Genomic DNA, 27,338 nt, shown 5'->3' with positions numbered 1-27,338 from the left:
AACATTCTTCCTCTGATGGGAAATAGCATAGATAGAGGCCATCAATATAAGATAGTCAGCCAAGAAATCCAAAGGGGAATAAAAAAAACTTTATCCAAAAAGTGGTAACTGCCAGAGGGAGTGGTTGAAGCAAATAGTTTAGATGCATTTAAGTTGAAGCTAGACAAGCATTTGAGGGAGAAAGGAATAGAGGGTTCCAATGGTAGATTTAGATGAGAATAAATGAGGAGACTCGAGTGGAGCATAAATACTGACATGGACTGGTTGGGCTGAATGACCTGTTTCTGTGCCATATATCCAATGTAATCCAATGGTTAAATGGAGTATTAAAAATATAGTTACTGGTATACAAGAACATAAATGCACAAAGGAAAATATGAATCAAACAAAGTTGAAATTCAAACTTTCAACATTTTATTAAGTTAAAGTATTACTACAGTTAGGAAACACAAATGTGATGACTCTGCAGTGATACATTTATGGAACATCAGAAAGGCTGTGCTCATTCACGAGTTGGCATAGCAGATGAGTGCTTGTGGAATCAAGACATCTCACTCACTTCTGTTGAACATATGACTGAACTTATCGTGCATTAACCTGGAAAAAAAGTAACCCAAATTACTAAATATACCTTGGCAAGGCAGGGATAAATTTACATGAAAAATATTTTGGTCTGATAACAATACAAATGTCAAACCTTGAACAGCATTAATAACTAGTGCATGTAATTAATAAAAATAACAAAAAAAATCTTTTACTTCTACATTGCTGATATTAGATTTTTTTGCTGCTTATTTTATCGTTAAGAAAATTATGATTTCAGGAACACTATAACAGAGCACAAAGGTCCATTCTCACTCCCACCCCATCCCCAAACATAATTTAGAAATTACCACGTCATCGATCTTCAAGATACTACGAACTGTTTCTGTAGCTAGTGTCAGGGCACTGAGGGAGACCAGCAAAGGCTGCACAACCAGCTCCTCCAGAATGTTAGAAATACCACCCTGAAAAATAAAAATAAAATACCAAGGTGCACAAAATACTGGGAGACAGATAGCACTAGAATAAAGAATACTAAGTTAATAGGCAGAGTCGGAGTAAGGGAGAAAGTAATGATTACATGTAATGAACTGCATGTATGTGAATGCACGGAGTATAGTAAATAAGATTGGTTACAGGTGCAGATTCCCATGCAGAATTATGATGTGGTGATAACAGACCTGGCTCAAGGAAGGGCAGGAGTAGGTGTTAAAAATTCTGTGTACAAGGTGTTTAGGAAAGATTGGGCAGAAAACAAGGTGTGGCTATATTGGTTAAGGAGAGCATCGCAGTGCTGGAGAAAGAGGATGTCCCAGAGGGTTCAAGGACAGAATCAATTTGGCTACAGCTAAGGAATAAACAGGGTGCGATGCATCGTTCGGTGTAATCTATAGGTCACCAACTAGTGGGAAGGATGTAGAGGAACAAATCTGCAGGGATATTACAGAGAGGCACAAACATTATAGAGTAGTTGTAGTGGGGGACTTCAAGTACCCAAATAAAGACTGGGATAGTAGTAGTGGAAAGGGCAGAGAGGGGTAAGAGGTCCAATATTGTGTTCAGAAGAATTTTCTACAGCAATATGTGTCCAGTTCAACAAGAAAGGAGGCACTGCTAGACCTGGATCTTGATAATGAGATGGACTAAGTAGATCAAGTGTCAGTGGAGGAACATTTAGGAGACAGTGATCATTATATCATAAGATTTAGGATGATGGTAGAAAAGGGCAATAGGCAATCCAGCTTAAGCATAATTAACTGGGGGAGAGCAGACTTCAATGGGGCAAAAACAGAGCTGGGCCAGGTAGACTGGAACCAAAGGTTGACAGGAAAAACTAAAGCTGAACAATGGGCCACCTTCAAAGAAGAAATGGTTTGGGCACAGTCAAGGTATATTCCCTCAAAAGGGAAAGGTAGGTTAAACAAATCCAGAGCTCCCTGGATGATAAAGGAGATAGAAATTAAGATAAAGATGAAAAAGTATGCTTGACAGGTATCAGGTAGAAAATACAACTGAGAGCCAAGCTGAACACAGAAGTTCAGAGGAGAGGTGAAGAAGCAAATAAGAGAAGTGAAGAGTGATTATGAGAAAAGACTGGCAGCCAACATAAAGGGGAATTCTATAAGCACATAAATAGTAAAAATGTGGTAAAAGGAGAAGTAGGGCCAATTAGGGACCAAAAAGGGGATTTACACATGGATGAAGGGGCCATGATTGAGGTGTTCAATGAATACTTTGCATCTGTCTTTACCAAGGAAGCAGATGCTACCCAGGCCATGGTGACAGAGGAGGAAACTCTGTCACTAGAAGGGTTCAAAACTGATAAGGAGGTGGTATTGGATAAACTAATCGGTACTTAAAGATGACAACGCACCAGGACCAGATGAGATGCATCCAAAGATACTGAAGGAAGTGAGTGTGGAAATTTCAGGGGCACTGGCCATAATCTTTCAGTCTTCCCTAGACTCAGGAGGTGCCAGAGGACTGGAGAATTGCAAACATTACGCCCTTGTTCAAAAAGGTTGTGAGGGTAAGTTTAGCAAATACAGACCTGTCAGTTTAACTTCAGTGGTGGGGAAGCTTCTAGGAACAATTACTTGGGATAGAATTAATAGTCACGTGGAAAAATGTGGGTTGATTAGGAAGAGCCAGCATGGAGTTCTTAAGGGAAAATCATGTTTAACTAACATTCTGGAGTTTTTTGAAAAGGTTGCAGAGAGGGTTGATGAAGGGAATGCTGTTGATGTTGTGTACGTAGATTTCCAAAAGACATTCGATACAGTGCCACACAACAGACTTGAGAAAAGTTATAGCTCATAGAATAAAAGGGACAGTAGCAACATGGATACAAAATTGGCCAAGTAATAGAAAACAGGCAAGTAAAGGTTAATGGATATTTTTCAGGCTGGAGAAATGTTTGGAGTTCCCCAGGGGTCAATACTGGGACCCCTGCCTTTTCTGATATATATTAATGATCTAGATCTTAATGTGCAAGGAACAATTTCAAAGTTTACAGATGATACAAAACTTGGAAGCATTGCAAACTATGAGGACGACAGTGTAGAACTTCAAAAGGACATAGACAAATTGGTGGAGTGGGCAGACAGGTGGTTGATGAAGTTCAATGCAGAGAAGTGAGGTGATTCATTTGGTAGGAGTTTCATGATGAGACAATATAAAATAAGGGGTACAAGTCTAAAGGGTGTGCAGGTGCAGAGGGACCTGGGTGCATGGGTGTATATGTGCATAGGTCATTAAAAGTGGCAGAACAGGTGGAGAGAGAGCAGTTAATAAAACATGCAGTATCCTAGGCTTTATTAATAGGGGCATAGAGTACAAGAGCAAGGAGGTTATGCTGAACTTGTACAGGACACTAGTTAGACCTCAGTTGGATAGTGTTCTGGGCACCGCACTTTAGGATGTGAAGCATTGGAGAGTGCACAGAAGAGGTTTCAAAAATGGTTCAAGGGATGAGAAATTTTAGTTAGGAAGACAGGTTGGAGAAGCTAGGACTGCTCTTCCTTGGAAAGGAGATTTAATAGGTGATCAAAATCATGAGGTCTGGACAGAGTAGCTAAGGAGAAACTGTTTCCGCTCGTAAAAGGATCGAGAACAAGAGGACACAGATTTAAAGTGATTTGCAAAAGAAGCAAACGCAATTTGGGGAAAAAACTTTTTCACACAACGAGTGGTTCGGGTCTGGAATGCACTGCCAGAGAATGTGGTGGAGGCAGGTTCAATCCAGGCATTCAAGAGGGTATTAGATGATTACTTAAATAGAAACAATGTGCAGGTTTGCAGGGAAAAGGCAGGTGAATGGCAGAGTCATAATGCTCATACGGAAAGTCTATGCAGACACGATAGGCCAAATGGCCTTCTGTGAATCTGTAAAACAACAACGCACAGATTCTGCTGGCAAACATTTTTCTTCAATATATACAAGCAACAAACACTTGCAGATGAACTAGGAATGTAAATCTCACCTTTCTGACATTAATTCCTGCCGTCTTCTCTCCTTGTGCATGTCTATTCCTCAGCTCTGTGACAGTGGAAATAGGATTAAGACCTGCATTTTCAGCCAAAGTAGATGGGATAACTTCTAGTGCATCAGCATATGCACGTACACAGTATGCCTCCATACCACTAAGAGTACGGGAGTATTCAGTTAAACGTAGTGCCAGCTCAATCTCAGGAGAGCCACCTCCAGCAATCAAAGCCCTGTTAAAAGATATTCATTCAATGGATTATGCAATAATTTGTTTTATAAAGTCTTGATTCCGTCATTGTGCTCATCAGGACAAATAGTATGCTTCATTCGGAGTATGTTCCCAAACTTATCCTCCTTTAATTATGCTGGGTAGAATCAATGGTCGTGTAAATTTTACATGAAGTGTTCAACGGGCCAGACAGCTTTTTCTCAATTCACACCAAGTTTTTTTTAAAAAAAAGTGTAGGGTCAACTAAGAATTCTCAAGATTTCATAGTGTGATCTCCCACGAACTTGAAAATTGCAGAAAAATCAAAACAAAAGCATTCTGTCTCCTTGATCACCAAATTTTGTTGTCAGTCAAGAGAAATCAAGTAGCCAGAGCATCAATTTTCTATGGCACTGGGAGAAACCATAAATTTCTAAAATACAATTTTAAATAGCAGCACTTGCATCAATCCAAAAATGTCCAGATGTATGTGCAGAATTAAAATAAAACACAAGTGCAAAAAATAACGAAATAATTCTCACTATTGATAAAATGGTTCACTTTTCAGAAGGCATGCTTTTAAACTTCAGCCTCATGTTTAAACACGAACACCTGCCCTACTATTGGCTATACACTGGAAATACTCCCTCTGTTGAAATGAGTTGAATGTAAAAATTGACCAAAAGTAAAAAAAAATCCCAATTAATGTTTACTAGAATAAGTGTAATATGGAAAAATTACCTTTTCTTTACCAAGCAGCGAATGACACAGAGAGCATCATGAATGGAACGCTCAGCCTCTTCCATTACCAACTTATTAGAGCCACGTACTACAATGGATACAGTTTTTCCCGGATTTGCACAGCCAGTAATCTACAATAAAAGTGTAATTAGGTAACAATTATATCCAATATTGAATCTTCAGTGCAGCTTATATAAAGTGGAAGCACTTGAAAGAAATCTGCTGCTCACTACCAAATGTATTGTTCATTATTACCTTGATCAGTTTGCCAGAACCATTCAAACGGATTTCTTCTGCCAGCTCTGCAGTGCCCAACATATCTGGCATGAACTGTTCAACATGGGCAACTGGTTTTATGCCAAGAGTCTACAAACAAAATAAATATTTAATGAATTTTAAATAACGATCATCTTATTAGAGGCTAGAAATTAAAACTGATAGCATGTCAATTTTGTAAATAAATCTAAATTTCGTCACACAACTATTTCAAAAGCCTCTTGTACCTTACAGATGAACTCAATATCTTCTCTCTCAATATCTTTGATCACCATAATCTTCATCTTATTGAGGAAGTGCAGGGCCAGGTCACTAAGTGCATCCCTGTAACAAACATTAATGACGTTAATGTACTCTCGCCAAATTTGTGTATGACACAAAAATAGGTGGGAAGACAAGCGGTGAGGATGACATGAAATCTACAGAGGGATAGAGACAGGTTAAGTGAGTGGGCAAAAACTTGGCAGATGGAATATAATGTGGGAAAATGTAAGATTATGCACTTTGGCAGGAAGAATAGAGGAGTTGAATGTTATTTAAATGGAGAAAGACTGCAGAAGGCTGCTGCACAGAGGGATTTAGGGGTCCTCATACATGAATCACAAATTCAGCAGGTGATAGGGAAGGCAAATGGAACGTTGGCCTTTATTTCAAAGGGAATGGAGTATAAAAATAGGGAAGCCTTGCTAAAACTATACAAGGCGCGGGTTAGACTACATCTAGAATACTGTGAAGTTTTGGTCCCCTTATCTAAGGAAAGATATACTGGCATTGGAGGCAGTCTAGAGAAGGTTCACTAGGTTGATCCGGGGTATGGAGGGATTTTCTTATGAGGAGAGGTTGAATAGGTTGGGCCTGTACTCATTGGAGTTTAGAAGAATGAGAGGCAACCTTATTGAAACATAAGATTCTTAGAGGGCTTTACAGGATAGATGCTGAGAGGTTACTTCCCCTTGTGGGAGAATCTAGGATCAGAGGGCATAATCTCAAAGTAAGGGGTCACCCGTTTAAGACAGAGATGAGAAGGAATTTCTTCCCTCAGACAGTAGTGAATCTGAGGAATTCTTTACCACAGAGGGCTGTAGAGGTTGGGTCGTTAAGTATACTCAAGGCTGAGATAGGCAGATTTTTAATCAATAAGGGAATCAAGAGATATGGGGAAAAGGCAGGAAAGTGGAGTTGAGGATTAACAGATTGGCCATGATCTCATTGAATGGGGGAGCAGGCTCGATGGGCCAAATGGCCTACTTCTGCTCCTACGTCGTATAATGCTGACTGGGATGGCCAAAACTGAAGGAGCAAAACATTTCAAAGCTACGTGAATACATGGTTAGAGGAATAAAAATGAAACAAAACAAAAAAAAAGGTGACATCTTGTTCCTTTTTTTGCACTCAAATATCTTGCTTAAGAAAGAACACAGATGTTTCTGACACCCAGCATCAGTATTAACCACTCCCAGGTAAATACAGGCCACTTCCAGGCACTTTCTACATCAGCAACCTTCATGATCTTTGTGAAATACTCACTCTATGAATAGTTTGCACATCGGACTTGCATCAATTCAGAGGTAGGTTGAAACTGAATAAAATTACTCTGCTGGCATTTAGACATGGATCTTCCATACTGCTCTACAGTACAAATCTTATAAGACAGAGTGAGAAGTCATTTTGTTAATTAACTGCCCCTTCTAGGCTCTAATTAATGTTCAATTTGAAATGTCACTCACCAAAGACCAATTTCAAGTATGCCAAATTGTATTTTACTCAATTTACGCAATCTCCAAGTTCCCATAAATGGTGTCTACGTGATCAGAATGATCTACTATTGGAATTTTAATGAAAAATTAGCATGGCCAGCTGTGTAAATGTGTAACATACCATAAATGTCCTACGACCAAAAATCAGTTATCCAGATAGATAAGGTGCAGCACGAGTACATATACTATACTGCTCCATAGCATTATACCTTGCTAGACTAGCACACCACATCACATCAACAATCATTTGTACAGCAAAGGTTCATGCCTGACTCAAACAATTACCTGAGAATTGATTTTTGTATCAATAGAACATTGCATCCAGCTTTTTTGATCTGTTTCACCAAGTTCAAAATGTAGGCTCTCTCCTCACGCAATACACGGTCCATCTGAGCGTAGTCAGAAACAACGACTTGACTTTCCATCTACAGAATAAAGTAAAAATTACAAGAAGTTCCTGCTCTCATACACAGTAACTTTTTCTTGGGTCTGAAGGTGGTAGTAGTAAGGTTTGCTAGCAGTAGTAAAGCTTATTGGGAACAGCAGAGTTTATTAATTATAAATTACGAAGAAAAATAATAAATTAACATAATAGATTTGGCAGAACAGATGATGTGTTTCAACTACAGAATGTGGGAGCTCCTAGAATCCATGTGATCCAGGGTAAACAACTCTGCAGTAAGCACTTGCGGCTTAAGGAGCTTCAGCTCAAAATTATTGCGCTGGAGGCCGAGCTGAGGACACCACATTGCATCAGAGGGAAAAGTTACCTGGACACTTTATTCCAGATGGCCATCACACCCCTTCAGATAGGGTCTTCTGATTTTGTATAGACAAAAGCAGGGGCTGCAGGGTGGATGAGTAACTGACCACGGCACCATGGAATAGGAAGCCATTCAAAAAGGGGAATTAATAAGAATGTAGCAGTAGTCAGAGGGACAAACAGAGTTCTCAGCTGCCAAGAGTATGAGTCCAGAAGGCTATGTTGCCTGGCCAGTGCCAAGGTTCAGGAAATCTGCTCAGGGCTGAAGAGGAATTTGCTGAGGGAGGGGGAGGATCCAGTGGTTGTGGTCCACATTGGTATCAACAACATAGACAAGTAGGGGCTAAATTAAAAAACAGAACCTCATAAGTAATAATATCTAGATTATTACCTGAGCCACGAGCAAACTGGCGTAGGGTAAATAAGATTAGTGCTAAATGTGTGGCCCAAAGGCTGATGTGGGAGGAATGGGTTTTAATTCATGGAGCACTGGCACCAATATTAGGGAGAGTGGGAGCTGTACTACTGGGATGGTCTTCACCTGAACTGTACTGGGACCAGTGTTCTGGCGAGCTGTATAACTAGGGCAGTAGAGGGGGCTCTGAACTAAATAGTGGAGTTGAGGGATAAAGTTTGGGAAAAGCGATAAATTAAAGAGAGAAAACAAGGCAAGAGAGCAAGGTTGCAATAAGGGAATATATAATCAGAGCATAGCAGGAAGGGACAGAGTATAAACTTAATAGTGAGCCAGTACATAAAGTTAGAGGCTGCAAAAATAGTAAAACAACAGAAGTAAAGGCCCTGTATCTAAAAGCCCATAATATTTGCAAAACAGATGAATTGGAGTGCAAATAGAAATAAATACGTATGATCCGATAGTCATTACATGGCTGCAACGTGAATATTCAATCCCACATCACACTTCAGAGAGACGGGAGTTAGGAAAAAGTGGAGGGGTACCTCTACTAATTAAGGATGGCATTAGTACATTAGAGAGGGTAGCCTGAGTTCGAAAAATCAAGATGTAGTATCAGTTTAGGTAGAGTTAAAAAATAGTAACGGTAAGAAGTCACTTGTGGGGGTAGTTTATCAGCTCCCTAAATCACCACACGATAGGATGACGTATACAGGAAGAATTAATGGGGGGCTTGTGACAAAGGTACGGCAAGAACTATAGGTGATTTTAATCTACATATATATTGGACGAATCAGATTAGCAAGGATAGCGTCGAAAAGGAGTCCACAGTGTTTTCAGGATGGTTGCTTGGAGCCAAGCAGAGCAGGCCTTTCTAGATCTGGCAACGTGCAACGAAACAAGATTTAATGAATGACTTCGTAGCAAAGGAGCCCCTCAGTAGCAGTGATCATAACATGATTGAATTTCGCATTCGGTTTGAGGGAGAGAAGAGTGGGTCTAAGGCTAATGTTTTAAATTTAAATAAGGGCAATTATGAGGGTATGAAGGCAGAGCTGGCAAAAGTGAACTGGGAAATTAGGCTACGGGATAGGTCAGTAGAGATGCAATGGCAGACATTTAAGGAGATATCTCATAATACTCAGCAAAGATACATACCAGTGAGAAAGAAAAACTCAAGGGAGAGGACACACCAGCTGTGGCTAACTGAGTAAGTTAAAGAAAGAAAAAGCATACAATTCCACCAAAATTAGTGACAGGTCAGGAGATTGCACAGAAAATAGAAACAGCAAAGAATGATCAAAAGAATGAGGTGGTAGAAATTAGAATATGAAAGCAAGCTAGCTAGAAATGAAACAAGAACAGATATGAGTTTCAATAGGTATTTAAAAAGGGAAAGACTAAGTGAGCATTGGTCCTCGTGTGTCGGGGGAATTAATAAAAGATAAAGGAAATGTAGGATGAATTGAACAAGTATTTTACATCTGTCTTCACTGTAGAGGGTACAAATAACATCCCAGAAATAACTATCAATCAAGAGGTGAAAGGAGGGAGAAAGAAAACAATAACAACGACCAGGGAAAGGTTGCGAGAAAATTATTAGAACTAAAAGCGGACAGGTTCCCAGGTCCTGATGGACTTCGTCCTAGGGTCTTAAAAGAAGTGGCTGCTGAAATAGTATATGCATTGATTTCAATTTTCCAAAATTACCTAGATTCTGGAAAGGTCTCATCAGATTGGAAAATAGAATGTCACTCCTCTATTCAAAAGAGGGAGGCAAAAAGCAGGAAACTACACGCCAGTTAGCTTAAAATCTGTCAGAGGGAAAATGCTGGAATCTATTATTAAGCAGACTATACCTGGGCACTTAGAAAATCTCAATGCAACCAGGCAGAGTCAACATGGTTTTGTGAAAGGGAAATCGCGCTTTACTAATTTGATTTCTTTGAGGAACTAACAAACAATGTGGATAAAGGGGAACCTGTGGATCTGGTGTACTTAGATTTCAAGAGGGCATTTGACAAGATGCCACATAAAAGGTTACTACACAAAGGAAGAGCTCATGGTGTGAGGGTAATATATTAGCATGGACAGAGGACTGGTTAGCTAACAGGAAACAAAGCAGGTATAAATGGGTTATTTTTGGGCTAGGAAAATGTAACGAGTGGAATGCCACAGAGTTAAGTGCTGGGGCCTTAATTATTTATCTGTATCAATGATTTGAATGAAGAGACCAAATGTACAGATCCTAAATTTGCTGATGACACAAAGATAGGTAGGAAAGTAAGTTGTCAACAGGATATAAGGGCTCTCAAAGCGATATAGATAGGTTGAGTGAGTGGACAAAAATTGGGCAGATGGAGAATAACACGGGAAAATGTGAACTTGTCCAGTTTGGCAGGAAGAATAGATAAGCAGCATATTATCTAAACAACGAGATTGCAGAACTCTACAGTATAGAGGGGTCTGGGTGTCGTGGTACATGAATCACAAAAAGTTAGTATGCAGGTACAGCGAGTGATTAGGAAGACAAGTGGAATGTTATCATTTATTCCAACGGGAACGGAATATAAAAGTAGGCATGTTTTGCAACAGTTGTACAGAGCATTGATGAAACCACACCTGGAGTACTATGTACAGTCTTGGTCTCCTTATTTAAGGAAGAACATAATTACATTAGCAGTTCAGAGAAGGTTCATTTGATTGATTCTTAGGATGAAAGGGTTATCTTATGAGGAAAGGTTGGACAGGTTGGGCCATTGGAATTTAGAAGAACAAGAGATGATTTTATTGAAACATATAAGGTCCAGACAGGACTTGATAAAGTGGATGCTGAAAGGATGTTTCCCCTTGTGTGCGGGACTAGAACTAGAGGACACAGTTTAAAAATAAGGGGTCTCCTATCTAAGATGAAGATGAGGAGAATTTTTCTGAGGTTTGTGAATCTGTGGAACACTCTTCTCAAAAGAATGGCAGAGGCAGGGTCATTGAATGCTTTCTTAACAAGGGTATCAGCAGGTAGGCAGGATAGCAGCATTGAGACTGCAATCAGATCAGCCATGATCTTACTGAATGGCAGAGCAGGCTCGAGGGGTTGAAAGGCAGAGCAGGATCGAGGGGTTGAATGGCCTACTCCTGCTCTTAATGTGCCTGTTCATTTGAATGGCCGTGGGTTCAAATCCTACTCCAAAGATTTCAGCGCAAAATATCGGCTGACACTCCAGAGCAGTACAAAGAAAAATATTTCAATGAAATGCACCTGCCACATACCAAATTTAATACTTAACAGGTGGTTACTGGACAAAACTTCAACTGAGAATACCAACCATTAAATTGTCTGAAACTTTGGCAAGTACCTTATTCCAACCAACTCACTATACCAGGGGTGTTATGTAAGAGAAATTTAATGCTTTAAATATAATAAAACTTGGAACATAAATTGCGAGTGTGATATAAGATCCATGGTACAGATTCAAAGGTTATGAGGCATAAGATTGCTGGGTATGCACTGACATCAAATGCATGTCATCTGGCATACTTCTTGAGCCTCATAAAATAAGTGGTAAACTTAAGGGATGTACAAGTACATATTATGCAGAGTAATCATTAACATGTATTTACATAACATTTTAGTGGTTTGGTGTGAAATTGTGTTTCCGAACGCTCCTGTGCAACACCTTTGGATATTTTACTATGTTAAAGACTCTTTATAAGGGCAGTGAGGACTGGAGAGAAGGGCAACCAGAAAAATATGCATGTTTTTCACAAAGTTGTAGTTCGAGGGGATTACGGAATTAGTATTTAAGGCTACAGATGATCAGTATGTAAAGGCCAAGACTAGCTCACATTCATGGCTTTGTAAAGACTCACTCTAGCTCTTATTAGGGTCAGAATATCCCACTTAGATATAATTTTAGTGCTTTCAGCATCTGTACTATGTGAGATTTATCTTTATTAGGAAATTATCTAAATAATAAAGGAGTTATATTTAACAAGAAGGAAGTGTAAACTGCACAAAGAGCCACTCCAATGGAAAATGAGCAGTCAGCTGGAGCAGATGCAGGAACTGATGTTTCATGCACCTTAACAAGCCATACCGCATACAAGCACGGGGCTGCTGTTTTAATTCAGCAGAGGTTTTTGGATTGTCAGCCTTCCCCATAAAGTGCCATTTGATATGTATCTATCAGGAGTTCTTGGATAGTATAAGCCAAGCATATGTGGGAAAGGTTCAGCAGTTTTGGACATTGAGAACAATGGAGAGGCTGACAAAATTATTACCATGTTTTTTCTGGCAAAATGGGGGCATTTACTACAATACAATCATTTGGGAATTGTTGAAATATGAGACATGCTATCAAAGCTTTTCACCCTGCACTTATCAGAACAGTTCGCAAGATCATCAAGTATATGGAACAGAAAGAGGCCACTTGGCCCATTGTGTCTGCGCCAGCCAAAAAAATGGGCCATGCAGCCTCATCCCACTTTCCAGCATTTGGTTCGTAGCCCTAAAGGTTAAGGCATTGAGGTGCATATCCAGTAAGTTGAGGGTTTCTGCCTCAACCACCCTTTCAGGCAGTGAGTTCCAGGCTCCCACAACCCACTGACTGAATACATTTTTCCTCATCTTCCCTCTAATTTTTCAGCCAATCTCTTTAAACCCCCCCCCCTAACCGAGAGGGGATCCCATGGCTCTCACAAACATCTTTGTTGGTTTCCATGAAAAACGCATCTTCGATGGAATGACACCCAACCTCCTATCCCTTGCATATTTCCTGTACGTAGATGATACATTTGCTATATTCGAATCCACAGCTGCATGTAAGAACGTCCTTGTACATCTCTGGTACATTCCCCATGGCAATGCCTTGACCAGAGTCAACCTGCCTGGTTTGAAATTAAACAAAAGCTTGGCAGTTAACTGTTCTCTGCTGCATTCTCCATGGCAATGCCTCTACCAGAGTCCACTTGCCAACAAGTCAGCACACTCTTCTCATGCAGTATAAGTTGTTGTTCCCTTTACTGTTGGTTTATCTTGCAAGCTGTTTTGATGAGTGCAAGGCAAAAAGCTTCGATAGCATGTCTCTTTTTTCAGCAATACTCAAGTTCTGTACTATTAATGCAATAATTGTTCAATTCACACCTCAACTGTACCCGGGTGTCTCACACAGTATAGCATTTTCACAACTGAATTCTGCTTTTCAAACTTAAAATTGACATCTCTGAATATTAAAGCAATTATAATTTAAGAAACTGAAGGCTGATCATGGTTTAATTCTGTAACCAAACTACAAAAAAAACATACTTACATCAGTTTTTGGAGCAGACAAACAGAACTGGATGAGCCCAACTTTAGCCTTTTCCACTCGGCTTACACCTGTATTAACTACTCTCTGAGTCAGAACCAGTCCATTCACCAATTCACAGTCATCAATAGTTCCGCTGCAAGGCAGATTTAGATTACTTATTGTAAAGATTATAAAGAGGCTTGCAAATATTTTTAAAATACACAAATGCCACTTATGAAAACTGATTTCCTGTTAACTGTTGCCTCTGAGTGAGGGGTACCCGTGCTCACCAGAGTTTTAACATACAACTACCTGGTTGCTGATTGTAAGTCAAAGTAAGACGACTATCTTTGGGGTCAAGGTGATTCACAAGACATATTAAATGACAAAAGCTTAAAAGCAAGTAAACCTGCTGTGGCAGACACAGTAATTCACCAACTGAGCCAGAGTGGACTGCTGTACTCCAGGGAACTGTTGTTGATTAACAAACTAGCTTGACAAAAAAAAAACATACAGTTTTAGCTGGTTAGTCTCTAGTACTCCTGCCTAGACTTCAAGGTCAGTGGATGGAATGCAGCATAAACCTTTCAATCACTCAGTCCACAAAGATAATTGAAACGTGTACCAGCTAATTCAGCAGACAGAGATTACGCTTGGCACCTGGCCTGTACACTCCTGCCCATGTTCAGTTCTGTTATATGGAAAAAAAGCAGCATGGTAGACCTGGACAATATCCAGGCTTGGGCTGACAAGTGACAAGTAACATACATGCCACACATGTGCCAGCCAATGCGCATCTCCAACAAGGGAGAATCTAACCATCACTGAATCCCCCACTAACATCCTGGGGGTTACCATTGACCAGAAATTGAACTGGACTAGACATATAAATACTAAGATAAAAGCAAAATACTGTGGATGCTGAAATCTAGAATAAAAACAAAAATAGCTGGAAAAACTCAGCAGGTCTGACAGCATCAGCGGAGAGGAACATAGTTAACGGTTTGAGTCCGAATGACTCTTCATCAGAACTAAGGAAATAAAAGGTGAAATATAAGCTGGTTTGGAGGGTGGGGTGGGACAGGTAGAGCTGGATAGAGGGCCAGTGATAAGTGGAGATTGCCAAAAGATGTTATAGACAAAAGAACAAAGAGGTGTTGACGGTGGTGATATTATCTAAGGAATGTGCTAAAAGGGACATTAAGGGGAGAAAGCAGGACGAGCAAGGTACAGATAGCCTTAGTGGGGGTAGGGTAGGGGTGGGGTGGGGGAATCGAAATTAGCTAAAAGGTAGAGATAAAACAATGGATGGAAATAAATTTAAAAATAATGGAAATAGGTGGGGAAAACAAAAATTATAAATTATTGGAAAGGGGGGGGGTTGAAAAGGGGGTGGGGATGGAGGAGAGAGTTCATGATCTAAAGTTGTTGAACTTCAATATTAAGACTGAATATCATGAACTCTCTCCTCCATTCCCATCCCCTTTCCGACCCCCCTTTTCCAATAATTTATATATATTTTTCTTTTCCCACCTATTTCCATTATTTTAAAATTTATTTCCATTCATTGTTTTATCTCTACCTTTTAGCTTATTTCGATTCCCCACCCCACCCCCACTAGGGCTATCTGTACCTTGCTCATCCTGCTTTCTACCCTTAATGTCCCTATTAGCACATTCCTTAGATAATATCACCACCGTCAATACCTCTTTGTTCTTTTGTCTATGACATCTTTTGGCAATCTCTGCCTATCACTGGCCTTCTGTCCAGCTCTACCTGTCCCACCTCCCCACCCCCTAAACCAGCTTATATTTCACCTCTTCTCTATTTTTCCTTAGTTCTGAAGAAGAGTCATTCGGACTCGAAACGTTAACTGTGTTCCTCTCTGCAGATGCTGTCAGACCTGCTGAGTTTTTCCAGCTATTTTTGTTTTTGTTCTAGCCATATAAATACTGTGGCTACAGCAGCAGATCAGAGGCTAAGAATCCTGTGGTGAGTAACTCACCTCCTGACTCCCTGAAGCCTGTCCACCATCAACAAGGCACAAATCTGGAGTGTGATGGAATGTACTCTCCACTTCCCTTGATGAGTGCAGCTCCAACAACATCCAAGAAGCTTGATAGCATCCGGGATAAATCAGCCCACTTGATTGGCCCCCCCTCATCCACAAATATTCACTCCCTCCACCACAGTGGCACACTGATGCACAGTGGCAGCAGTGTGTACCATTTACAAGATGCACTGCAGGAATTTGCCAAAACTCTTAGACATCACCTTCCAAACCCACGACCACTACCATCTAGAAGGTTAAGAGCAGCAGATGCATGGGAACATCAGCAGCTTGAAGTTCCCCTCCAAACCACTCACCATCCTGACTTGGAACTATATCACCATTCCTTCACAGTTGCTGAGTCAAAGTCCTCAAACTCCCTACACCTACACTGAATGGACTGCAGCAGCTCATCACCACCTTCTCAAAGGCGATTAGGGATGGGCAATAAATGCTGGCCTTGCCATCGATGCTCACATCCCACGAATTAATAAAAAAAAGCTCTAGCACTGAAAGTACTATCATGTCCCCAAGACACGAGATCACAAACTGTTAAATCAAACCATACTGTTTCGCTTGTTCAAAAAATGGACTTTGCTGAACCAAAAGATGGTTGCTACAGGTCACATGATTCACAGGTTGGTTACAGTAAATTTCAAACATCAGTTACAGGAAAATAGCTGAACCCCCATCCTTGTGGAATCTCATGCCTTTCATTGAGGGGAAACACTACAATCATCAAAACCAGAGACCAGCAGACAAAGCGTCTCTTCAAACCAGGGACCAGCAGAGGATGCGTCTCCCCCAAACAAGCGACCAGCAGATGATGTGTCTCCCCAGCCTGGTCTTATAACAAAGGAGAAGCTATTGAAATTCCTTATACCTGCAGCCATACTTAAAGCCACTGTCTATCTCCTAAGGTGAACAATGAGTTTTGACCAGAGGCATAGAAACTGTTCATTAGCCTGCAACTGACTCATTAATGGGTATCACATGACCTAAGCTTCTGGCCTTTGAAAAGTTTTAATATTACATTTCCAGATTCACAACGCCAGCCTACAAACATCAAAACAGGACTCCAGGCTGACCAACAGTCTGCATCAAGTCTGCTTCTCTGCAAGATTCCTGCCATTGACTACCGAACAAACCAAGTTTTTATATGTTAACCGCATCTGCTGCGTCACCATCAGCTTCAAGGGTTCTGCAAAATCCTGCTATAGCTTCTCCGTGATGGAACCTTCACCAGACTCTGGCGATCACCATGAACTGAAATCCAAATCTGTAGTGCTTTTTATTTAAGTTATTCATAGATATAAAAACTCCTCCTCCTGTATGTATGAAGTTGCAACCATTCCCCAGGTTTGAATGCGCAAATAAACTATACTTCTGATTTAACCCTAGAGAACTTGCTGTAAGTTACTTTAAAAAATTGACCTCACAAAACAGTGTGTTTGGGGAAACATGCCACAACCTATTTCTGTCCTATTATGGACAGACGAGAAAAATAAAGGAGTTCATTGTTGCCTCTCTCCCCTATCCGTAATGATACTCATTTTCAAACAAACTAGATGGAGGTCAATTAAAATCACAATGAAACTGCTAAATGAAATAATGATTAAAACAGATTCTCCTATCACGTTCAAAAAACGCATGCCCCAGATCAGTCATCACAAAAGGTTATTGATCTGAAATATGAACTTTCTCTACCCACAGATTCTGTCTGACCAGCTGAATATTTCCAGCACTTGCAGTATTTTGTTTGTTTAAAGTTCTCAGAGATCATTTTTAAGTTATAAGATTCAAGATATAAATTATTAACATACATGGATATTTGTTCTTACCCTAGTTTCCTGACAATTTTGATATCTCGGAGATCCACACTAGTGGCAGTTGCAGGATCAATTACATTCATTACTGCATCAACACTCATTGGAGCAAGAAGGCTGGCATACTGAGAAACAACCTATAAAATAAAAGCACAGTTTACTTTCAACTCAGTGTCTTGTCAGAACAGTGAGCGTATTCAGTAGAAACTAATCAGTTAGTCAGTGCAGAAAGCTAGTGGTAGCATTTTATTAACATCAATATTTTCCTTCAGTACTTTCACACATCTGGGATTGCTCATTGTTATAGCTTACATTTTGAAAATAAGCATATTACATGTTAATTTTCTTCTTCCCTTCTCTCTGTCCAACTTGTTTCTCAATTATTATCTGGCTCTCTAGCCTGTCTCTCCTCTATCACATACCTGAACCCTTCACTATCAGATTGAAAAATACCTTAAATTCAGGCATGCCTCTCAGCAAAAAATCATTGTAGTAAAACAACATTTAGGCATTCTCGGTCCAATCAAACCTTTCCAAATGTTCTTCTCTATCATTTAGCCATTGATGCCCAAATTTTTTTTAGGAATGTCCTCCAGACTGGTCAAACAACAGCTTGACATATATAAGATTCTTTAGTATGGCTATCAGTCAATGTTCCAAACTCACCATTACCAACCTTGGGTGTATTCTGTTCCAGCAGTAGGACATACCCATCAGAGATGGGGACATTGATATACAATTAGGCAGGGACTACTCTAGGAGTCCTCAACATGAACTGCAAACTCACTAAGTCTCATGAATCAATAGTTTGGGATATTAAACAATCCCAAGGAAATCTCTTGTTGATCACTACTACCCAATCTCTTCCATCCAACTGACAAGTCAGGAATCTTCCACACTAAAGACTAATCCCGGAGGGAAGCAGGGGCATAGAAGGTACTCTAAATGGAGTAATTTAGGTTCCACAGTGGCCCAGGAGAACCACCACTAAGGATGCATCTGCTAAACTTTGCCTGTGCCTGGATGAGGGAGCCAACATAAGGATGTAACCTACTTCACCAATCTACATTACTCAGTTACGTCTGTCCACAACATTCTCCCTGTGAAGACAGAATTTCGAGTGAGGAAATCCTTCATCATATGACATTTGGCATGAAGTATAATAGGCTAATGATGGATGAAAAGTTTTAGGGGAGGCAGTGGCGTAGTGGAATTGTCACTGGACTAGTCATTCAGAGACCCAGGGTAATGATCTGGGTTCGAATCCCATCATGGCATATGGTAAAATTTGAAATCCAATATAAAAAAAGTCTGATGAAACCATTGCCAAAAAAACCCATCTGGTTCTCTAATGTTCTTTTAGGGAAGGAAATCTGCTGTCCTTACCTGGTTGTAATGTGGTTGACTCTTAAATGCCCTCTGAACAATTGCAATTAGGGGTGGGCAATAAATGTTGGCCTAGACAGCAATGCCCTTGTATGAACGAATATAAGAAAAAAGTGGGCACACATAAGCTTGGGCCATCACCAGCAGCAGAATAGCATGCCACCACAATCGGTAAGCTCATGGGCTTGAACAATCCTCACTCCTCCATCACCATCAAGGTATAAGCAGCGTTCCCACACAGTATGCTAAAAACCAAAGGCACAGCCAATGATCTAGTCCTACTAAATCCAGTTGAGCAGATGAAAACAAGCAACTAACATGAAGATCCTTCATCTTCAACCATAGTGGACTCCAGTACCTGATTGCAAGAGACAGATTTAAGGGCTTGCAAGCAACTTCAGCCAAAAGTGAACAACCCTGCTCCCCATCCTTGTCCACAACATCACAGAAGTCACTTCAGTTCATTTCACAAGACATTAAGTGACTGAGTACATAGGACATAGTAAAGGCTATGGATCTCTGATAAAATTTTTCTGAGTGATTTCATTTGAGATTTTCCAAAATAAACGTTCTTAAGTTCATAAGTGAATGCTACTGAATAAATCTGCACGTCATTCTGATCAGCTGAGAGAAATTTGTTTGAGGTGCAACAATTTGTACAGCACCCACACTCTAAGTTAAAGTTCAGATATAAATTTGTAAATATTTGCAATATGTTAAATAATTAATACACATTTATATTGAAAATATTGCCAATGATGTACAATATTCTTTATATACTATGTAGCATAGCCCATTAATATTGTAGAAATCAACAGTTTGAATCACACAATTAAAAGTGCCCTTACTTTGGAGCTGAGAGCAGTGGTAGCACTATTCAGGAGAGATTCCCGGTCACTTAGTTCCACAGGTTGGGCAATGCCATTCAACACCTCAACGCCCTTTTCCAGGGCCTTTTGGAAAGACTCGGATATGATTGTAGGATGGATTCCTTTAACAGATAATTGATCAATCAATTTTGTAAAAAATAAAAAATAATTGATTAAAACTACTTGCACATCCAATCTTCCTATATGGAGAAGCTGCAGTATGAATTTTCGGAAAAATAATATGAAAATAATCAAAATCAACAATGAAAATGCCGGAAATAAGGTCAGCATTTAGAAAGAGAAATGCCAGGTGTGTACTCTTAAAGCTGTGTACTAAAAGACAAGCAAGCATTTGGTAGAGTGAAAGGAAAATAGAAGGGGTGTGGGAGGATGCAAGGTGTAGAAATAGCAAATACTTTAATCACAGAGAGAAATAATTAGTTGGATTATCAACAAGCTGCTAAATAGAATATTAATAGCCGTTTGACAGTACAGAACTGGAGTATTGCTGAAAAAAAGAGACATGTCAAAGCTTTTTGTCTTGCACTCATCAGGACACTTGGCAAGAATACCAGCATTAGGCGAAAAACAATTTATACCCTATGAGAAGAGTGCTGTCTGGTTGGCAAATGGACTCTGATAGGCAGAGGCATTTCAATGGAGAATGCATCAATTTCTGGTGATCGACAGTTAACTGCCAAGTATTGTTTGAAATTTAAACCAGGCAACTTTTCCCAGCTTGGTCAAAGCATTGCCCTGAGCAATGAGACAGCGAATGGCTGTCACTTATTTTGTTTAGCTGGAACAGGTGCAATGTGTGTACGTGCTCTGTCTGTCTGCAAAGAACAGGGCCCTATGTATTAATATATGTAGCTTCCAGAACACGCAAACACATCACACTGCGAGCCCGATTGAATCTTAAATTGATTGTTGGCGTAATTCTCAGCAGAGGATTATTCAGCACATGTTGTCCAATTGCACAATTACATCTAGTATTGGACACTGTTTTGAATTTTGCAAGCATAGGCTGGTTGGCTATGGTCTGTACCTTGCCAGTTGCAAACAGCAGCTAGGGCATGCTGTTTGATATGATCTGCCAGTCTCTGGGATGAACAGCCTACATACCTAGCATCACACTGGCACTGAAATTCACATACCACGTTACTCATTTGTGTGATAGGCAGATCATCTTTTTGGGTCGACGGCAGCATCCTGTTAGTGGTGAAAATCACTTGTGTTGCTACTGCATAGTAGCAGCATGAAATAGCTAGCAACACCTGTTGCTCAAATTTCTGAGGCACCATGCCCTTCCAGGATAATCTGAGGTAGATAGGCATGTTTCAGGGCAGAAAGTGACAGCTTTAGACCCATTCATGAGTTTGTGTGATATACAGCACGAAACAATCTGATCAGGGTATCCATTATCCTGCAGGATGTCTTTGATGCGCCTATTTCAGTGTCAAGCTTGAATGGTGAGCAAACGCTCAGGCCCTAATTACAAGGTTGACTATAAGACCAATCTTGCAGCATGTGGAACTACAAGAATCCCAAAGCTTATATTGACCAATGAAGGTAGGCTTGCGGTAGACCTTGGTAGAGAACCCCTGGCAGATTTCTCAACTAGCACATCAAGGAAGGGCAGTTCATTTGACTGCTCCATTTCAAAGGTGAGTTTGAGCACAGGATGGAGCCCATGAACACGTAAGGAAATTATTACATGCAGCGGCAGATTTAAATATAGATAACCTATCATCCACATATCAGAAACATGAGAGGTAAGGGGTTAGGTGTCATTCCATCGAAGACATGCTTCTCATGGATCCCAACAAATAAGTTTGCGAGAGCCGGGCCTAGAGCGGATCTCATGGTAACACTACCTCTTTGGGCATACAAGGTGTCAATAAAACTGAACTTAACTGCGCGAGTTATCGAGTTCATAACTTCAATGTGGTGCCAGATATGTAGGTCATATGGCCTAAAGGCTGGCGGATTGTATCAAACAGCATGTTCCAGCTGCTGTTCGAAATGGGCAAGGTACAGACCGTACCCAACCAACCCGTACTTACAAAACTCAAAACCGTGTCCGACATTAGATGTGATTCCACGATAGGATTATTTAGTAAATAACGCCCAATGTGTGTTAAGAATGACGCTGAAAACCAATTTAAGATCGTCAGTCAGGCTCACAGTGTGGTGCATTGCGTGTACTGGAAGCTACATATATTAATACACAGGACCCTGTTCTTGCAGACAGAAAAAACATCTACACACATTGTGCCTGTTTCAGCTAAACAAAATAAGTGACAGCCATTCGCTGATTCATTCCTCAGGGAATGTCTTGACCATTCAGGGTCAAGCTGCCTGGTTTAAATTTCAAACAATGCTTGGCAGTTAACTGTCAGTCACCATCACTGGTGCATTCCCCATAGCAACACCTCTACCAGCACCACCACTTGCCAACCAATCAGCATTCTCTTCAAATAGAGTATAAATTGTTGCTTTCCCCTTGCATCAATATTCTTGCCAAGTGTCCTGATGAGTGCAAGACAGAAGTCTTTGACACGTCTCTTTTTTCAGCAATACGCAAGTTCTGTACTACCAAACAACTATCTATGGCTTTCTTAAGTGGAACGTTGGTGAATCAGCTAGCAATGTCAAATGAGCACATGGACACAGCATTGCTATCTTTTTTCAGCAATGCTTAAATAGAATATTGTTGGATTATATAAACATGCGAAAAGGTCCACATAGACAAAGAGCCAGAAAATGGGGAAAAAGAGTCTGGTTTTACTATTTTGGACAAAAGATAGAAACAGCCAGTGTTAAGTTAAAGAACAAGGCTTGGACAGTAGTGTTGCTTAGGCAGGACGAAATGGCAATAGAGCTCCACAACAAAGGTGATTAGTAATAGTTTGGTGCTGTCTAAGTGCTCAGTAGCGATCTGAACAAAATAGGAGTTGACATCAGACCATAGCCAGGTAGAAGACCTTCCACCTGTCAGAAGGTCAGTTGAAGTTGGAACAGAGAAAAGAAAGCCCAAAAGTTCTGAGGGAGATAGGTTAGAGTGGGCGAGAGAAATGGAGAAAATGGCCAATGTCATGGGAAGCAGTTTTTCTTGAACAGAAAGGCAGAATATTTCTTAAATGGTGAGAGGTTGGGAAGTGCGTGTGTCCTTGTTCATGAGTCACCAAAAGTTAGCATGCAGGTGCAGCAAGCAATCAAAGCAAATGGTATGTTGGCCTTCATCGCAAGGGGATTTGAGCACAGGAGTAAAGATGTCGTCTTGCTGCAGTTATATAGAGCCTTGATGGGTCCTCACCTGGAATATTGTGCAGAGTTTTGGTCCCCCTATCTAAAAATGGATATATCTGCCACAGAGGAAGCGCAACAGAGGTTCACCAGATTAAGCCGAGATGTTGGGATTGTCGTATGAAGAGAGGTTGGGGAGACAGGTCCTGTATTCTCTAGAATTTCGAAGGAGGGGTGACCTCACTGCAACTTACAAAATTCTTCCAGGGCATGACTGGGTGGATGTAGGTAAGATGTTTTCCCTAGCTGGTGAGTCTAAAACCAGGGGACATAATCTCAGGATAAGGGGTAGGTCATTTAAGACTGAGATGAGGAAGAATTTCTTAACTCAGTGGGTGGTGAATTTTTGGAATTCTCTACTCCAGAGGTCTGTGGAAACTCAATCATTGAGCATGTTCAAGACAGAAATCGATAGATTTCTGGAGACTAATGACATCAAGGGATATGGAGATAGTGCGGGAAAGAGGCAACGAGGTAGATGACCAATCATGATCTAGTTGAATGTTGAAGCAGGCCTACTCCTGTTCCTACTTAAAGGGGAACTAGACAAGCCTGAGGGAGAAGAGGGTTAAGATGGTAGATTTAGAGGAGGAAAGATGGGAGGAGATTTGAGTGGAGCATAAATACCATCAATGACTGGTTGGGCCGAATGGCCTGCATCTGTGCCATATATCCCATGCATTCAATCTGATGGACTTGCTTCATCCCAACATTTAAGTTTATATTAAGAGTCAGCACTGATGAATTAATTGTAATACATACCTTTCTGAAGCAGTTTAGCACAGTAGTCAAGCAAAGCTCCTGCAATTACCACAACAGAAGTGGTCCCATCACCAGCTTCCACATCCTGAGCCTTTGACAACTCTACCAGCTTAAGTCAAAGAAAAGAAACTACTTTTAGATAATATGCAAGGAAGTGTTGCAAATTTGGAATGGCAACTGTTTATTAAAAGGTGAGACAAATGAATATTTAAGATCAAATAAATGAGAAATCAAAACATTGGAACTGCTGTTGGATTAGAAAAACACTTTCTAGTAATTGCTCCAGGACATCAATTTAAGAAAGTCTAGTAGGTCTTATAACAGTTAAAACAGAGTAGCTTCACCACATTTACCATTTTTGCCGCTGGGTGCAAAACCTGCATTTGCTTCAAAATAGTTGCTCCATCATTGGTAATTGTCACATCACCTTTACCATCCTGAATCTATGGGGGAAAAATAACATTAGCTTACACAAAACAGAGATGAAAAGGACATATTGGATGACAATGTACATATTTCAATTATAAACGCAACATGATTGTACCATTTTATCCATGCCCTTTGGGCCAAGACTTGTCCTTATGGCATCTGCAACAGCTGAAAAAGAAACACATTTTGTAAAACTTAAATAGCTTATCCCTCTTTATATTATTAAACCTTATTTTACTAAGGTGGAATCTGCTTCCAAAACTCAAGCTAAAAATCCACCACAGATAAAAAGCCAACATCCAAATGTATTGACGTGACAATGCCACTGTACAGAATATTGCCATTCCCAGGGGAAATACAGAAAATATGCGTCAATCCTCCATAGTTCAGTGCGTGACGGTTAGGGAACTGTTTCAACTAATGCCTGATTGCTTCCAGATAAAAAGTGTGACTCTCAAAATAAGATAAACTGTATATGTGGAGCTGACACAACAATCACAACAGGGAATGATCCCTGCGCCTGGATCACTGGTTGGACAACAGAACCATCTTCATCCTCTGCCCCCACATACCTGTCGCTCACCCTTGGCCCCACCAGATTCACCCCAACGTGAGGGGATTCTCCCCTCCCCAGCGTCGTCTCACTCTCCCATTCACCCCACACCCCAGGCCCCTGCTGTCCCTCCAACCCATCCCTCAAGTCCTCTCCTCCGCTGTCCACCCCCTCAATCACTGGATCCTCTCCCTCTGCCCCACCATCCGCTGTTCAGGGTCCCCTCTCCCCCTCACCGGGTCTTCTTCCACTCCCCTTCCCCCCAACCGTTTCCGCTCCACTTTCCTCCACCCTTCCGCTCCACTTTCAACCCCCCAATCCACTGCCCACCCCATCCTCTCCAACACCCCTCCCCCTTCCACTTGCCCCCTCCCCTTCCTGCCCTTCCACTCCCTCCCATTTCCGACCCCAACTCCCCTTCCAATTACCCCCGTCCCTCCTTCCCCCAACCCTCCTCCTTCCCCCATGCCCTCCTTCTTCTTCCCTTCCTGCCCTCCGTCCCCCACCCCTCCCCCTTCCACCATCCCCCTCCTCACCCCTCGCTCCTCTATCACCATCCCCCTCCCTCATCCATCTCTCTCCCCTTCCTCACTCCTCACTCCACTCCCGCTCCCCTCACCCCCCACACCCCTTCCGCCTCCCATCGTCTCCCACACCTCCTCCTCCCCCCATCGCCTCCCCTCCCTCACCCCACCCCCCTGACCCCCTTGCCCCACCCTCACCCCTCCCTCCTTCCTTACCCCTTGCCCCACCCTCAGCTCTCCCTTCTCCCCCTTCCTCGCCCCACCTCCTCTCCATTCTCCTTCCTCCCCCCTCACTCCTCAGCCCGTCTCCATCCTTCCTTCCCACACCCTCCTCCTTCCCTGCCCCTCCTCCCCAACCCTCCTCACCCCCCTTCTCCACACCCTCCTTCTTCCCCACCCCCTCCGCCCTGCAGCCTCCTTCTTCCCCACCCCCCTCCCCCCGCACCCTCCTTCTTCCCCACCCATGCACCCTCCTTCTTCCCCACCCTCCTCCTCCTCCCCCCCACCTCCCTCCTTCACCCACCCTCCCCGCATCCTCCTCCCCCCCAACCTCCCCGCACCCTCCTTCTTCACCCCCCCTCCCCCCACCCTCCTTCTTCACCCCCCTCCCACCCTCCTTCTTCACCCCCCTCCCCGCACCCTCCCTCTTCACCCCCCTCCCCGCACCCTCCCTCTTCACCCCCCCCTCCCCGCACCCTCCTTCTTCACCCCGCCCCCACCTCACCCTCCTTCTTCACCCCGCCCCCCCCCACCCTCCTTCTTCACCCCGCCCCCCCCCCACCCTCCTTCTTCACCCCGCCCCCCCCCTCACCCTCCTTCTTCACCCCGCCCCCCCCTCACCCTCCTTCATCACCCCCCCCCCTCCCCACCCTGGCACCCTCCTCCTTCCTCCGCCTCCCCACCCCACCCTGGCACCCTCCTCCTTCCTCCGCCTCCCCACACCCTCCTCCTTCCTCCGCCTCCCCGCACCCTCCTTCTCCGATCCTTTCTTCCCCGCACCCTCCCCCGATCCTTTCTTCCCCGCACCCTCCCCCCACCCCCTCTCTTCCCTCTCCCGTTCTTCCCCGCCTCCTCCCCTTTCTTCCCCACCCCTCCCCTTTCTTCCCCACCCCTCCCCCTCCACCCTCCTTTCTTCTCCGCAGCCCCGGCCGCTTTCTTCCCCTCACGCCCCCCCCCCAGGACCCCCAGCCCCTTTCTTCTCCCCCCGGGCCCCTTTCCTCCCCGCACCCTCTCCCCCCTCTCCATCTCCGTCCCAATCCGCTCCCCATCCCCCTCGCCCCTTCCTTCCCCCTCCATCCTCCTCCCCTCCGGATCTTCTTGCCCTGTCGGGCTCTCGCACCTTTAGCGGCCGAGATGTTACTGAAGCGGATCTGAGCGGGTTTGTCACGGTCCTGGTAAACTCCCTTGCCCGTGTTGCTCGGGCCTTTACTGGCGCTTTTCTCGAGCATGGCGCTGGGGCTCGGCAGGATGGCGGATCAGGGCGGATGGCGGTGGATTGCGGCGCGGTGGCTGTCGATTGTCTCCAGAGCCGGCGTCTCTGAGGCGGAGAAGCTTCCAGAAGCCGTCAGGACCCCACTCTGCCCCTGTGACGTCAGCGGCTGTCTGAGCAGAAGCCGGGCGGCAATAGTGAGGAGTTTGTTCGCAAAATTATTATTTCAAACACTAAAGTAACAGCAAAATAATGCAGATGCTGCAGATTTAAAATGAAAACAGAAAAGTGCTGGAAAAACGCAGCGGGTCTGGCAGTATCGGTGGTGAGAGAAACAAAGTGAACGCTTCGAGTCCAACGTGATGCCCTCAGAACTGAAGAGAGGTGGAAATGTGATGGGTTTTATGCTGTTGGAGGATAGGGGAAGGTAACCTTGCTGACAAGCGGGGTGGGGGGGTGCTGTTGTTCTTTGGTGTCCCAACCTTTGCCTTGCAGAGGCCGAGCGCCAATTCTCAGCTTTTCCTTCCTACCAAAACAGAATTACCTGGAAAAACTCAGCAGGTCTGGCAGCATCGGCGGAGAAGAAAAGAGTTGACGTTTCAAGTCCTCATGACCCTTCGACAGAACTTGCACACACACCTTAAACCAGCTTATATTTCAACTCTTTCTTGGACTCGAAGTTCTGTCGAAGGGTCATGAGGACTCGAAACGTCAACTCTTTTC

At 42.6% G+C, this 27,338-nt stretch overlaps 1 protein-coding gene across 1 annotated transcript; it reads right to left on the bottom strand.

Annotated features, from left to right (window-relative positions):
- Positions 1–391: 391 nt before the first annotated feature.
- Positions 392–26,785, bottom strand: cct4 (chaperonin containing TCP1, subunit 4 (delta)). Its single transcript, XM_041214244.1, has 14 exons — positions 26,526–26,785; positions 24,225–24,277; positions 24,034–24,123; positions 23,681–23,789; positions 19,589–19,731; positions 17,370–17,491; positions 13,500–13,632; positions 7,298–7,437; positions 5,483–5,579; positions 5,235–5,345; positions 4,980–5,110; positions 4,026–4,260; positions 894–1,007; positions 392–597 (listed from the first exon to the last, which is right to left on the bottom strand). The coding sequence occupies exons 1-14, from the start codon at positions 26,632–26,634 to the stop codon at positions 583–585; spliced, it is 1,602 nt and encodes a 533-aa protein (XP_041070178.1). The 5' UTR covers positions 26,635–26,785; the 3' UTR covers positions 392–582.
- Positions 26,786–27,338: the final 553 nt, after the last annotated feature.

Source organism: Carcharodon carcharias, chromosome 2 (assembly GCF_017639515.1).
Source record: "Carcharodon carcharias isolate sCarCar2 chromosome 2, sCarCar2.pri, whole genome shotgun sequence".
In the NCBI taxonomy this organism is placed as follows: Eukaryota; Metazoa; Chordata; class Chondrichthyes; order Lamniformes; family Lamnidae; genus Carcharodon; species Carcharodon carcharias.
Note: the sequence above shows the minus strand (reverse complement) of the source record. Positions and strands in the feature narration are given on the sequence as shown.